Genomic DNA, 15,783 nt, shown 5'->3' with positions numbered 1-15,783 from the left:
GAATTAAGCGATGTTTATAGTATAATAGTTGAGAAAAAATTGGTCAAGTTACTAGGTTTTGACACTTGACAGCTGATTATGACCATTATGACATTGGTGAATTAGGTACCTACTTGTATATTTATAATATTTACGACGGAAAATTTGCTTATCACTATTTCGATTTCAAATGTTTTAATACATACAAACCTGTTTCATCTTCCTCAGTTAATGAAAATTGTAATTTTCTATTTCAATTTATTCGTTTTTAGTAACGCGAGAGGCGACTGACTAGTTGTTTTATTTCATCTATTACTACACAGTCTAGTTACTAGTAAAGATCTCCGCGTATACACTACGCAGTACACTAAGAACTGTAATAGTGGCTACTGATTATTTTTTTACAATTCTATTCCCACCTACATTAGGTAGATAGTTTCTTATCCATGGCTCATAATCACTGCCATCATGAACATGATCACCAAGGCGATGTCAACGAAATTGGTTTTCAGTACAATCTATTTGAAAAAATTGATAAAGAAAATTTACAATGTTTGAATGAAAGTGTTGAAGGTTCTGGTAAAACTGTTTTCAAATCTTGGGAAAATCGTTTGGATCGAAGTCTTGTAAGTACTTAAATTGTTAATTTATTTTTCTGTATATTCGACTATTCAAATTATTTAAATCAAGCAGACAACATAAAAAATTATAAAAAAATATCTTTTGTTATGTTTGTTTAAGTTTTTTATTCACTAGGTGTTAGGCCTACATCCTGGTAGGCACCATTCTAATGTTCTATTTCTGCTGCTAAGGAACTGTAAGCTTGCCTTCTAGGTTTTATGAAATTGTAAACAGTATTGTTTAGTACCTAGTGGTAGTAAGAGGCTTAATGCAATAGAAATAATCATAATGCAAGTGGGACAATGGCAAAGCGCTATTGGCTTTGTTATTCAAAGTTGAGGATAATGTGGTCATTGTCTTAATGGAACTGCCCATTCCCAACTGTTTCTTATCATAAAGTAACTGGCTTGCATGTCTCATTATTTAGCTGTAATATTGGTATTATTGAAAATAATGCATCATTACCTATAAATATTATGTTAAAACAGTTTGTGGAGAGTGATGCAGATGAAGAATTGCTTTTTAACATCCCTTTCACGGGTAACATTAAATTAAAGGGTATTAAAGTGTCATCAGAGAACACTGATTCACATCCTGCAGAATTAAGGCTGTAAGTATAAATAATAAGTACTTGTATTTAAATAGATCTATACTATTATACAGGGTCATTTTGACATTGCGTCACTAAATGAAATCACATACTCATGCTCACCTTTGCTGACATTGTGCAAAAAATCATCCATTAATAACAAATACTTTCACCAAAAATCCTGGTTTTAGTTTTCTGATTTTTCGATCATTTTACAGTTTAATGCGAATATGGCGTGTGCGTGAGTGTATTTCTGACTGAAAGTATGATGCTGCCACTGTGACAAATACTCTTAGAGTGGTAGTAGTGATATTAGGGCGCATAAAATTAAAATTACTTTTTATTCATATTTATTTTGTTCAAAACTTACACTTTTTTATTTTACATCCATGGCTCAAATAACTTATTGTAAAGTGTTATTTACAAGAAGATAAGCATGTGGTTTCATTTAGTAACTCAATGTCAAAATGACCCTGTATAAAATTGAAGAGATTGTTTGTTTGTTTGAACATACTAATCTTAAGAAATTCTTTTAGTGTTGAACAGCTCATTTATTGAGGAAGGCAATAGGCTATATAACATCACTCTATGACTGACAGGACCAGAGCTTTAATGAAACATGTTGCAAAAATGGGGAAAAATTATTCCTTTTTAGAGTGTCCGTTGTATGTGCTAGTTTAATGCTTAAAATTATGCAACAATAATGTATGTCAGAAATATTCCTCTCAATAAGTACTAAAAATATATTTTAAAATAAAGTCCTCTAACACATCTGTTTGCCTGTTTGAATGCGATAACCTCTAAAAATACCCAATAGGTTCTGAGGAAATTTGATAAGGAGATACTTTCAGACCCTGATAAAATTTGTGTTTTTATTACACTCAGCTGATCTGCAAAAAATATTGTTTCATACAAATATTTATACTTAACAAATTGTGTCATCAGTAAATATGGCCTAACTGTGAACTTACTATTTCAGGTTTAAAAACAAGCCTAATATGACGTTTGATGAAGTTACTTTACCACCTGATCAAGTATTTGAGCTACAGAAGGATAGTGAAGGAGTACTTGAATATAATCCTAAGTAAGTTCTATGTTCACAGGATTTTTATGTTGATTAGATACCTGATTTTTCCATAACGTAAATTCACGAAATGCCTACAGTACTTTCGTTCCGAAAATTGTAAACTGAGAATTTATTTTGTTTTCAAAACATGAAATCCCCTAATTATTACCCATAGCCATTAAAACATTATAATGACAATATAAGTAAAGGGACCTAAAAGCTAAATCTTCAAAGCCGCAAATAACAATTAAGTAAATTCAACTTATTCGACCTGCCAGTTGACGTAGTAACGCAAAAAGGCTTGCGGCAAAGTTACGGATAGACCTAACATAATCGATTGCTTTTTATCCTGGATAAATATACAATTGGACTTTTATTTTGCGAAAGGTCTCACGCGAGCTACTCTGCAGTCTGTACCTAAAAACTACGTGTTTTTTGGGCCACAAATAAACATTGATGTACATTTCTTTCAGAATAGTTACTTTTTCATCGGTGTCACATTTAACAATGCATTTTCCTCGTAATTTCGGTGCCGACACTACAAAAATTTATTATATTGGATTAAAGGGAGAATGGACACCAGGACACAGACACGGCGTTACCATATGCTCTTACGAAGTTATGCCTAACCTTGATGATCATAAATTGAAACATTTAGATTCTGTTTCAAGGACAATTGAGTAAAATAAACCTTGTTTATAACTCGAATGTTCTTTTATTGAACTTAATCACAGTGGTTAGTTTTTTTTTATTGTTATAAACTTTTTATTCAACTTTACATATCAGAAAGTTTAAGTAGCACGATCTTAAATATATAAGTACTAAACTATTAAATGATTTACATTCACTCTCTAGCGGGGATACTATATTGGAAAAATGGATTTTTAAAAATTAAAACTTATAATATGAGAATGGCGATTTTATATTTTCCAATCATAATATTGTGTTGCAGAAACTATTTGGCTCAGTTGTATCAGCGGTTGCGCCGCTCTTTCAACGCTCTTCGGTAAATTCAATTCCAATGGAAAATTGTATTACAAAAAGTAGAAACCTATATAATGGTGATTGTCTAACCCTTAATCTCCCCAGTCTACTCTCCATAATCAGGGGCACTAGATCATGGAGGCAAAGCCTAACAACTAAGCATTAGAAAAAAACATAGAGCAATTGCACTTTTAACTTCATGGTTACAAAATACAATGGTCAATAAATTGTGATAATCTAAACTACTTATTATATAAAGCTGAAGAGTTTGTTTGTTTGAACGCGCTAATCTCAAGAACTAAGTATCGGTTCGAACTGAAAAAATCGTTTTGTATTGGATAGCTCTTTATTCTTGGAGTGCTATAGGCTATATATATCTTCACGCTATGACCAATAGGAGCGGAGCAGTAATGAAACATGTTGCAAAAACGGGGAAAATTTATTAGTTTTGAGAGCTTGCGTTGCGTGCGCTGCGTAAACGGTTAGAGTTATGCAACAATGATGTATGACGGGATTGTTCCTCTTAAAAAGTTCTACAAAAAATATTATAAAACAAAGTCCCCCGCTACATCCGTTTGCCTGAACGTGTTAAATTCAAAAACTACCCAACATATTAAGATGAAATTTGGTATGGAGACAGTTTGAGACCCTGGGAAGAACATAGGCTCCCGGGAAAATATATATCATGATTTTTATAACGGAATACTTTAGCCCGAAAAACTTTATAACGCGGGCGGAGTCGCGGGCAAAAGCTAGTATAAAATATGTCGAATGCGTTTGTTTGCGAAGAATCGGCAAGTGTCAGCTATTTGCATTGTGAAGGGAATTCCCTTGGAGCGTCAGTCTCGTGACTCTTGGGTTATTACACACGTGACAACGTGCACAAATGCGAGTTATGACTCGTGAAGCAGACTGCAGAAACGAACGCGACTTAGTGCAGTGAGTATGTCGCAGCCAAGTCGTGCCGTATATACTACGATACTGGCGACTATTAGGAGCGCCGAATTTAAAAACGACACCATTTTGTAATGCAGCTATTATACAATACGGCGTCCAACTTTTAGTTTTTTTGTCAGCAGGGTGACTATAAATTATGAATAACAGAAGCAAACAAACATTTATTTTTGAAATTGGAAATGTTGGATTCAAGGAGAATTTAAGTGCAGGGTTTTTCTGGCATTTGCCGGTCTCAACCTCGCCACGCTCCCGACTCTCGCTCGGCTCGTGTTGCTATTAAATAAGCCTAATATAACGTAACCATTTTTTTTTTTTTTACTAATATTATATTTATTTGGACACCGTTGCTGATTGCGACAATTTTTCAAAGCGACGTATCGACAATACGTCTTTTTATGTGTGGACGTTTCCTTACTAAGCCGCCTTGACTTTGAACACGAGATGCTCTACAATTTTGCGTACTTTATTTATTTCAGCCAAATTGAAATTCGGATGAACGTAAGGTAACCTCATTACAAAACGTTGCAATTTTTCTATTATTTTTTAAAAAATAATGTATAGACGGTTGCAGAACATCCGGAAAAAGAAAAAAAAACATTTTCCTTACGTATGTAGGTTCATAGGTACGTAAAAACAAGCAAAAAATCTATCAACCCTAACAAAGGGGATAAACGCCTCCAATAGATAATATTTGCTCCATGTGTTTACTTGTTGTGAGGATAGAAGCCGTTTGAAATAAAACAGCATTTTTGATTAAATGTGGTGGCAGTTTTGTTATAAATTTTACAATTTTAACTTAAAATACATAAATACTTACCTATAGTTAATCATTAAGTAATTATTTTCTCTTAATCAAGTACCTACCAACGTTTTTTTCTTTTTCGAAAATAATTTCTCAGAAGTCATTTTAGCTTTATTGAGACTTGGGTAAATCTAGTTACTTGGTTTAAATGAAAATAATTGGAAAATGTTCGATGTGGTATACAATACTGTCATACTATTTCATTTGTAGGTATTCCTCACTCTAAGGGGATCTATACTTCATGAACACTGAGGCATCTATAATTTAATTAGTGGGAGACGTCTCTACTACTGCTGGTATTGTTACATATCACGAACTATTAACAATGCTATTACATAAACCAAAGGGCATTAACTTCACTACTGAACATAATATATGATCATGATATAATCTTAGCCATCTGTTATCCGCATTCGACATTCACGAAAGTTTCTTTTCATTAGTTCCACCGAGGACACATCTTAACCAGCCTATTGGCTAGGTCACACCGATGCGCATAGTACTACTTTTTCTAATATGGCGTTAAGACTTGTTACGTTTCTATGTTAGATCATGATCAGTATCTCTCCTTCCGGGTGCGTCTATATGATAATTCCTGTATAACCTAATTCCTAAAGCAATACGTTCCTGATGCTAATTTATGACCCCATTTACTTTTATGCTGAACAGCATTTTTGAATTTACTTCAGCAATCTGTTATTATAGCGATATCAGATATTTCGTGAAGTGTATTTAATTTGGCCTCTGTTCAGATGTTTCATAATATGTAGGAAAATTATAATATACGTAGGTATAATATGTAACAATGTAATATACTACTTATATCACATTACACTGTTACTCAGAACAAGCACTGTTAGGTAAGTAAGTATGACAATCACGAATAAATAACATTTAATTTTCCATCGAAATTTATTATAATTCATACAAGCAGCTACTTATTTACAAAATTATGTACTTATCTATCTGACTATAATGATAATAAAACGATTGGTCTTATTTTTTTTTCAATGGACTAGGTGATCGCTCAGTATTTGCTCTACTGGATGCTACTCAATATGATTTATAAAAATAGTGATAGTAGCGAATTTCTTTCCACACATTCGTATTAGGTACTTAATAAAATCATTATAAAGAAATGAATAATACCTACTGAATATTAAGGTACATAATTTTATCGCTATTATCTTACGAATGATTGAAAATGATCATATTTATTTGCAATAAGTTGATAAGCTTTTTTCTAAATTATTATATTATACGATATTTAATAACTTATTATATCGGTAATTGATAGAAATGGCAGTGAGAAACCTAACGTTATAAGTTATAATATAGGTACCCAATGAAGGTGTGAATAATTAATTTTCGAGCAGCTGATCAGCTTCAACACGTTAAGACAGCGGTAAGAAATATATCTTGTAGCGACGATCACACATATGACACTGGTGACGATTTCGTTACTGGTGGTCGTGTGCGCCTTCCGCGCACTACTCGATAGCGACGAGGATATCCAGGGTATCCACTATGGTAGTTTGGTCTACGGTACACCGTCGGCCTGCGCTGCACTGCCTTAGGCACGGAGTTAACGTTGCCTCCCGGGTACGTAGAGCTGGACCGTTGACCCACCCACCTCCTCATACAAACTGCGCACCTGCGAATTATAACAAGAGAGTTTACGACTCGCTATTGAGATAAAGTTGAACGCTCAAATCTGACCCACTATTTAAAGGGAATGTATGGCCTTGTGAAATCATTCATAATTTACGGAATATTTTTATAAATTATTCAAATTAATTTTATAAAAATCTGTTTTGGGGTTTTTATTTTTAATTTAAATAAGACAATTTTTGATTCTCTCGGCCATTTTGACTATTAGTTATATTATTGACAGTGACATTCCCTTCAAAAATATTTTTTATACTATTATAAAGCTGAAATGTTTGTTTATCTGTGAACGCGCACATTTTGGAAACTCCTGGTTTGATTTGATTTTTTTTTACTGTTGGAGAGCCCATTTATCGAAGAAGGCTATAAACTATATAACATCACGCTATGGCCAATACGAGCTAACCGCCTATGAAAATGTTGCAAAACCGGAGAAAATTTATTCCTTTAAGTTATGCAACAATCATGTTTGACAGTAGTGCTCCTCTTAAGACGTTCTAAAAAATATATTATAAAACAAAGTCCTACGCCTCATCTATCTGCCAGTTTAATTGCGATAAACTCAAAAACTACCCAATGGATTTCGATGAAATGGTTTGGGGATAGTTTAAGACCATGGAAAGGATCATAGGCTTATTTCTATCTCGGGGAAAATATATAGCGGAACTTTCATCCCGGGCAACTTACACGCGGGCTAAGCCGCGTCGAAAAGTTATATAAGATAAAAGTGTGTGGGTCGGACTACCATACACAGATGGGCATTCTCCTTTTTTTGTATCTTAAGGTACGAATAATGAAGCCTAAGAAAACGGGATCATACGCTTCTAGTCAAAATATTTTACTTACTTATTTAAAATAAATATTTTTTTATTGTTTATAATAATGGTAACTTCAGAGGAGAGGGGGGAGGGTCTTATTTTTCAAGCGATTATAAAGGCTGAGACCTAAATCGTTTTTTCGTGAAGTGAAGCAGCCCGGGCATGGCTCCTGGCTTGCTTCCCCCTAAATCCGGAGCTGGTAACATATTACATAGGAAGCTACATAATAATATACAGGTATGGATATTATTTACCTGCTGACTTTGGATACTTGGTCAGCCTTAAGAGTTTGCTGTACAGGTGTCTGGAACATTCTATTATCATCAATAGTCGATAACCAATACGAAATGGCAGTGGCGAAGTAATTACAACGGCCAAGTCCATTGCATTCGATAAACGGACTCGTACGGAACTCCCGCAAACACGACCCGGGTGATATGAGACTCTGTCCAGAAACGTCCACACCTGCGGTGTGCTGAAAATAAAACACAAAATAGCGTAATTATGCAGATCAGTGGATATATACACACTTCATACATAAAATAATAAATATTATGACGAGGAGTAGATCAATAAGTAATATTTATTTTCAATATTTTTACCTAACTACCTTCGCTTTCGGCGCGCACGCAGTTCTATGCTTTTGCGTATCTATTGTGCATAATGTACATTATGATTCGACCACTTACATTATATTAATAGTGTTAGTCACGTAATAATGTTATGTTTAGCATACAAAATTAACTAGGGCTTACCATTACAAAGCTGTAACCTATCCATAACTCTTCCCATCCATTTGGACAAGTAGGGACTACACTGCTTTGACTATGGATTGCAATCGTGCGCGTAGGTGCTTCACAAACCATACATCTGAAAAAAAAAACAGTATTGTCTAGTGGGTAATATTTGCGATAGCATTGTAAAACTGAACATTGTTTTCATATATTTGTTTGTTACTTAGCTTGAATGGCAATTTAAATTAGACATCGCTTAAAAAAACCGGATCAGTGCGAGTTGGACTCGCACATCGAGGGTGCCGTATAAACGTGTAGGTAATGTTTGTAATAGTCTAAGAGCCCGTGAACCCCAGACCTTCGTTATTTTATAAAAGCTGAAAGTTTGTCAGCGCATGCTCCCAACACAGGTAACAACGATGGGCCATTATGAAGTTTGGGCTACAGTGGCTTTGGCAGGTACACGGTATTAAAGGTGTACCTAAATAATCTACTTAGGTAGTCCGCTATTTTCATTAATGTTGCACCTGGGGCAGTAGGCAAGATGCCTTCTACGCTCGTTAAGTCTAATACAAAACAAAACAAAATGTATGGGATTGACTGATAGGCCAATCTCATACATTGATTGCGATAAGTCTGTCGCTAAGATGCCATTCTCATAAATGTTATTTTTATTAGTCACCATTTTACAAAAAAAAAATATCAATGGCCCCTGATGTTTGGTGCTGATAGGTTCGTCGATACATTCAACTAATTTATATTTTATAAAGATGTTGTTAAAAAATTACCTTGATATATAGTTGCCCACATCTCTGGCTAGTATTGGCGTCATAGTCATAGGCATTGGTTCCGGTGTTGAAAGCCAAAAGCTATAATCCTCACGTTGAGCAAATTCGCAAATATCGTTGAAATTACAGAATAAGTATGGCATTGTTGTAAACTTACGTAAACAACTGCCCGGTGCACCTACAAAAAGTTTATTGTTCGTTACTCATGTTACAGTTTGAGAGACAACTTGTAAAACTGCGATATTATTGGGAAAATAAGTATATAATATAACTTGTCAATTGCAAAGAAATTACTTCGGTGAGGTAGGTACATGTATTGCGTGTGAGGTAAGACTGCTACGCCGAGGTTGCGGGTTCGAATCCTTGGTAAGGTAGTGAAAATAAGGTTTTCTATTCAATATTAGCCCAGAGTATGGATGAGTGATGCGACTTGAATAGAATTTTCACTCTAGCAATTTTATTACCTCATTTAATAAAATTGCTAGAGTAAAAAACTTCACTCGAGTTGTAAGTTTGCAATTCTCAATTTTTTTAGCAATTTCTAACTAATCCATATGTATTTAAAAGTGCAGCGAACAAAGAGATGCAAGTTTGGAACTTTCAGTTTTGGTTTTTACCGGCGCGGCATATATATTATATGTAAAATAGAGTAGTGAAGTGACATCTAATGGCAACAGAATGAACTCGATGCACCGAGTTGACTCGGTAACTTGTATACATAGAGACCACTCACGTGCGAGTTTGACAAATTCACTCGAGTGACTCGAGTAAAAACAGGGCTCGAGTCGCATCACTAGTCTGGATCTGCCAATTATGGCGATAAGCCCCCACTGTATCACATCATGAGACGAAATACTCACGGCGAAGAGTGGGTGCATTAGTTGCGCCTCTTCCTGACCCTTCGGAGATAAAAAGCGTAAATGTGTGTGTAGGTGTGAGTGTTTGTCTACGTGAGTGTGTGTATGTTACTTAAAAGTACTTGTTATATTACTTACCTAAGTCCTGTCCATGGCCTTGAGAGTTTCCTACGATGTGTATTAATGAAAATCCTTCCCAAAGTGGTGATGTTCCCGCAGGACATTGGGGTATCATTCTTGTTTGTGAATGAACTGTGAAATAAAATCCTCGTGATTTAGGAACAGGGGGAGGCGGAGCTGGCATTCCAGGAAAACCTTTTGCTCCCTTTAAGCCTTCATAACCTTTTTGTCCCCTAACACCTCTTATTCCTTGTAATCCCTGCAGACCTACTGCTCCTATTGGCCCTGGAAAACCGATATCGCCCGTTTCACCTTTTTCGCCCGTTATACCTATAAGACCCATGGGGCCCGGCAATCCGTTTGGTCCAGGTTGTCCCTCAAAACCTGGTTGTCCTTCTTCGCCTGGTGGACCGCGTATAATTTCATAGGGTCTAGGGCCTTCTCCTTTATCACCTTTAAGTCCTTTAAAACCCTGTGGTCCCTTGTAGCCTGTTTCTCCTTCTTGACCCATGTCACCGTCCTCGCCTTTTAATCCTACTAAACCTGGTAAACCATTATCGCCAAAATCTCCAGCGTCTCCTTGGGCACCTTTTAAACCCATATTGCCCTGCCAACCTTGTTCTCCTCTGGCTCCTTTAGGGCTGATTGACATACCTGGTTCCCCATCATCTCCCATAAAGCCTTGTGGTCCAGTTTCGCCCTGCATACCTTGGAATCCACGCATACCTTGTTCTCCAGGAATTCCTGGGTAACCATCTTGCCCATTGTCGCCCTTAGCTCCCTGGAAACTAAGACCCGGTGGGCCTTGTAGACCTTTAGGTCCATCGGTTCCATATTCACCAGGTGCTCCTTTCTGGCCCATAGGTCCTATCCATCCAGGGAGACCATCTATTCCAGGTGTACCCGGCGCACCTTGTTCAATTGGACCCGGTTCGCCTGGGATACCAGGAGGTCCAGGGTTGCCTCTCATACCTTTGGGACCAGGGAAGCCTGTTGCTCCGAAAATTCCTGGACTGCCTATGTCTCCTTGTGGTCCTTTGAAACCTTTGGGTCCCATAGAACCGGAGTCCCCGTAGTCTCCGGTTTCGCCTCTGAAACCTTCCATTCCTCTCTCGCCCCTATCGCCTTTAGTTGCCGGTAAGTAATTAGTAATACCAATATCTCCTACGTCTCCTTTATCTCCTAACAGTCCTCGAGGTCCCTCCCGTCCAGGTAATCCTTGGTCTCCAGGAAGACCAGAAAAGCCCATTATTCCTGGGATACCTGCTTCACCGCGATCACCTATAAAACCTTTTTTGCCCGTGATGCCAGGAATACCTTTTTGTCCCTTGGGTCCATCATTACCCCGTCTTCCGGGATAGCCAGGTACCCCTTGGAATCCTTTATCACCGGATTGACCGATAATTCCAGGGTAACCAATATCGCCAATTTGTCCTTGAAGTCCAGGCATGCCCGGTCTTCCTGGGAAACCTGAATTGCCTTTATCACCTTTGCTCCCCGGCTTGCCTTCTATGCTTAAGCCTATGTCTCCCTCTTCTCCTTTGTCACCTTTTATGCCGTTTAATCCTGGTGTTCCTTCTATGCCCTCATATCCACGTTCACCTTTATCACCCTTCATTCCATTGAGTGCATTTTCACCTCTAATTCCTTTAAGCCCCGTGAATCCGATATCACCCATGTCACCTTTCCTTCCAATTTTACCTTCTTCGCCAGGAGTTCCAGGAAGGCCTATATCACCCCTCGGGCCTTTTATACCTTCAGATCCCTTTGGACCCATACTTCCCGGTTCTCCATTATATCCAGGAGCACCAGTTTCTCCACGATCCCCAGACACTCCGTTTAGTCCAGGCCTACCCATACGTCCAGGGAAACCTTTCAAACCTGGAGCTCCCTTTTCTCCATCCAAACCACGATATCCCATTCGACCTGCCTCTCCCTTCATTCCTTTGACACCTGTATCACCTTGTAAGCCATTAGGTCCTTGTAAACCTTGATCACCTATCTGCCCCATTAACCCAGGCAGTCCCGGTCGACCCGGTAGACCTGGTGCGCCTTGTACAAAGACACCTGGGAACCCTTTTCTACCCTGTAAAAATAATTGTTACATTAATTAAAATCATTTATCACACTATGTATGCATGTATTAAACGTAGTTAGAATATTAGTTTTTTGGAACAATAATATTATGTTTTAGTAATGTGTAGGTAATTTTGCGTTTTTATATAATCCTGACAGGTTTTTCCTTGAAATAGCAACAGCGGTTTTTTTAATGAAAGTAAAGTTTATACAAATGGTTTTTTCCTTAAAGTAAACTATACACTATATTATGTATTCATCGCTTTTAATGGAAAATTACTGATTCAGACGCGGAAATCATATTTGAAAATCAGACGCGAAAGACTACTTGACTCATTCTTTATTGTTTCCTTAAAAATAGATTGGAAAATGATCCTGTGCAACTCACCCTTGGTCCCATTGGTCCATCAGGTCCTATTTCTCCCGGAGGACCTGGCAGTCCTTTCATTCCTAAAGCGCCAGGCCGTCCAGAAGAGCCAGGGTAGCCTGGTTCACCAGTATATCCTTTCATCCCGGCTAGTCCAGGTTCACCCTTCTCGCCAGGTAAAGCGGTAGAAGCTATGTCTCCACGAGAGCCTTTGTATCCTTTTCTCCCTGGAAATCCTACGGGTCCCTGTTGTCCGTCGTCTCCTGGTTCACCGAAAGGACCCGTGTCACCTCTTTGACCAGGATATCCCTTGAAGCCTATAGGACCAGCTACTGATTTTCCTCTAAATCCTTGATCACCTGGTTGACCCTCATAACCATCTACTCCGAGTTCCCCCCGTTCTCCCTTCCTCCCTCGTATACCTAAAAACATTTTGTAAATACAAGTATATTACATTTTTATATCTATAACTTTTTGAGTGCCTCGGTGGTGTAGTTGTACTGCATGTGCGGTACGGCAGTGCTCTCACATTCCGAGTCGGGCAAAGTGATATGTGGATTTTTCTGCGCAGTATTAGCGCGGAGTCGGGAATTTGCGCCCAATATGGCGATAGGGTCACATCATGGGATGGAACACACTTGGCGAAAAGTGGGTGCCTTGGTTGCCTCTGCATATCCCTTCAGGGATAAATCGATGACTAAATATATAGAGGACAGGCCTCAAAAGTTAGCTGTATGATTAAGTTATATTTATGTTAAGAAAATCGACGCAGAATTGTAAATATATATGTCTATCTCTTTTTCTCAAAGCTTATTTGGAACGCAACATAAAAAGACAAAATAATTGCTTTCTTCGAATATGGCACTATTTCGTTTACTTCAACACACTGGGACCACCTTGCGGAAGAAGACGCCATTTATTGCAGCCGAGTCAGCAAGTACATGTAGTGTCAAACGATGTAAACAAATCTTCATAAATATTGAATTTAAAGGAATATAATCATATTCTCAATTGTTTAGTTTGTTTATTAGTGCATTTGTAAAGTTTCGAAAATGACGCAGTGTTGTGTGAAAGGATGCAAATTGAATTCAGGCAAGAAAGACCCCGAATTTTCTGTTCATAGGTTAGTAACTGTTTTTACCGAACATTAGTAAATATATCTATCTTTGTATATTTACTTTTTGGATTTGTTTTTATCATTTAATATTATATGTGGATCTGGTTTGTTAAGCTTTGGACCCTTTTAGACGTGATTTATATACATAAAAATCATTATTTTTGTTTAAACACGAGCCTAAGCTCGTGATCCAAATCCACCCATCCCTAAGGATGGGTGGATTTGCTTAGAAATTATTGATATCGATATTTTAACAGACGCCCGTTTATCAGCTACGGTGTTTATCTTTAAAAGAATGTTAGAGCATACATCAATATTGTATTATCCAGAATGACAAACTAAGTGAAATTAGATTATTTTTTTTAGATTACCAGAAAATTTTAAAACCAGGGCAAAATGGATTGAGAATATACGGCGACGTGATTGGAATCCTACACCAAATACATATATTCATTCTCTACATTTTAAGAAGAAATGTATAAACCACGCGTTAAAAGTAACACGAATAAAAGATAACTGTTTTCCAACAATATTCCCGGTAAGTAAAATAGTAATGATTATTATACTTCACCTAATAGTAATATTACTTTAATATATTGCTACGAATAAAATTAGAATTGTTATTGCATAACCAATGAAACATAAAAGAAACAAAATAAAGATAGGTATATTTTTACAATTGGCGGTCTAATGTTTCAAGGAACCTTTGCATGCACGGAAATAGATACATAATCATATTATTGTTATTGCAAATAATTATTATAATTGACTATCTTAACCACCATCTTTACGCTCATTGATTTTAGTTTGCTGAGACATAGTTATGTTTCTCGATCAAAGAGCATAATAACTAATTATAAAATAATACCCACCAAATAATTGCTGGCTACGCTATCCATTTATCATGTATTAAGTAAATATCTTAATCTGTAACTTAAATGTTTAGCAAGGAATAATGCAATATACTAATATACAAAATGAATCAAACACAACTGGATGTTTGTCACAACAGGTACTGCTTTCTTTAACAATTGTCACTTATAAATCAGTTTCAGTTTGTTTGTTTATATTATGGTTCGTTATATTTATATTATGATAGAACCTAAACCCCTTTTGTATTAGATTGTTTTTGAACTTGTTTATCTCTCTTTAAATTCTTCGATGTCGATACAAAATTTTCGGTACTAGCATATCACTATTATATAACGCGGCGATAGCCTAGTTGGGTGTGGAACGGACTGCGAAGACGAATGTCCGCAGGTTCAAAACCCAAGGGCACACAACTCTGACTTTTCTAAAATCATGTGTGTATTCTTTGTGATTTTATCGTTCGCTTTAACGCTGAAGGAAAACATCGTGAGGAAACCTGCACATCTGAGAATTTCTGTATAGGAATTTCGAAGGTGTGTGAAGTCTACCAATCCGCACTAGGCCAGCGTGGTGGACTAAGGCCTAATCCCCTCTCTGTAGTAGAGGAGGCCCGTGCTCAGCAGTGGGCAAGTATATAATACAGGGCTGATATTATTATTTACTAGCTTCCGCTCGCAGCTTCGCCCGCGTGGATTTCGGACTTCAAAAATGGAGCCGGTCGCGAACGTTCGAGAATGTTCGTTTTACGAAGCTACTCGCTAGGTGATTCGCTAGCCTCTAGGTGCCAAGCAAGCCGCCTGCCTGTGCGTTCGCGACCTTATATATATACAAAAATAATCCTTATAGCATGATTCAGTATTCACGCATGATGGCTTATTATTAGCGTATTTCATGTATAACTTTGGTGTTTCTATACCGATTTCTATGATTCTTTTTATGGAATATTTAATAATGTTAACTTTTTTAATTAGGGATGACTGAGAGTGTTATAAACGTAAGAGTAGACAAATATAATGAGAAAGCTTCGAACTGCTAAGCTATCGGGAGTTACACGTATTATTGTGAGTCAACCATAAAAGATAGACATATGCTGTCGTGGGATATTTTTTACATAATTTTAAGGAGAACATTTCCGTCATATATGATTTCTCTGTAGCTTTAACCATTAAGGTTGCACACGCGACGGAAGCTTAAAAAATGGAGTAACTTCTCCCGTTTTCCCAACATTTCCCTTCACTGCTCTGCTCCTATTAATTATAGCGTGATGAAAAGTATACTATAACCAGCACAGGAGTATGACAAATAATTGTACCAAGTTTCGTCAAAATCCGTCGAGTAGTTTTTGTTTCTATAACGGTTATACAGACAGA

General features: G+C 37.0%; 2 protein-coding genes across 2 annotated transcripts in view; one reads left to right on the top strand and one right to left on the bottom strand.

Annotated features, from left to right (window-relative positions):
• Nucleotides 1–76: 76 nt before the first annotated feature.
• LOC115446007 (PITH domain-containing protein GA19395) lies at nucleotides 77–2,963 on the top strand. The gene is made up of 4 exons (XM_030172544.2): nucleotides 77–605; nucleotides 1,089–1,210; nucleotides 2,169–2,273; nucleotides 2,729–2,963. Exons 1-4 carry the CDS (start codon nucleotides 426–428, stop codon nucleotides 2,937–2,939), a joined length of 618 nt encoding a protein of 205 aa, XP_030028404.1. The 5' UTR covers nucleotides 77–425; the 3' UTR covers nucleotides 2,940–2,963.
• Nucleotides 2,964–5,891: 2,928 nt separating this feature from the next.
• The window catches only part of LOC115446006 (collagen alpha-1(IV) chain), a 50,913-nt gene continuing 41,021 nt past the window's right edge, over nucleotides 5,892–15,783 (bottom strand). Inside the window, exons 10-15 of the mRNA XM_030172542.2 lie at nucleotides 12,448–12,848; nucleotides 10,002–12,069; nucleotides 9,007–9,184; nucleotides 8,240–8,354; nucleotides 7,739–7,959; nucleotides 5,892–6,652 (exon numbers count right to left, since the gene is read on the bottom strand). Of these exons, the coding sequence (XP_030028402.1) occupies nucleotides 6,430–6,652; nucleotides 7,739–7,959; nucleotides 8,240–8,354; nucleotides 9,007–9,184; nucleotides 10,002–12,069; nucleotides 12,448–12,848 (3,206 nt within the window). The 3' untranslated portion in view covers nucleotides 5,892–6,429. The remainder of the gene's footprint in view (nucleotides 6,653–7,738; nucleotides 7,960–8,239; nucleotides 8,355–9,006; nucleotides 9,185–10,001; nucleotides 12,070–12,447; nucleotides 12,849–15,783) is intronic.

Source organism: Manduca sexta, chromosome 23 (genome assembly GCF_014839805.1).
Source record: "Manduca sexta isolate Smith_Timp_Sample1 chromosome 23, JHU_Msex_v1.0, whole genome shotgun sequence".
In the NCBI taxonomy this organism is placed as follows: Eukaryota; Metazoa; Arthropoda; class Insecta; order Lepidoptera; family Sphingidae; genus Manduca; species Manduca sexta.
Note: the sequence above shows the minus strand (reverse complement) of the source record. Positions and strands in the feature narration are given on the sequence as shown.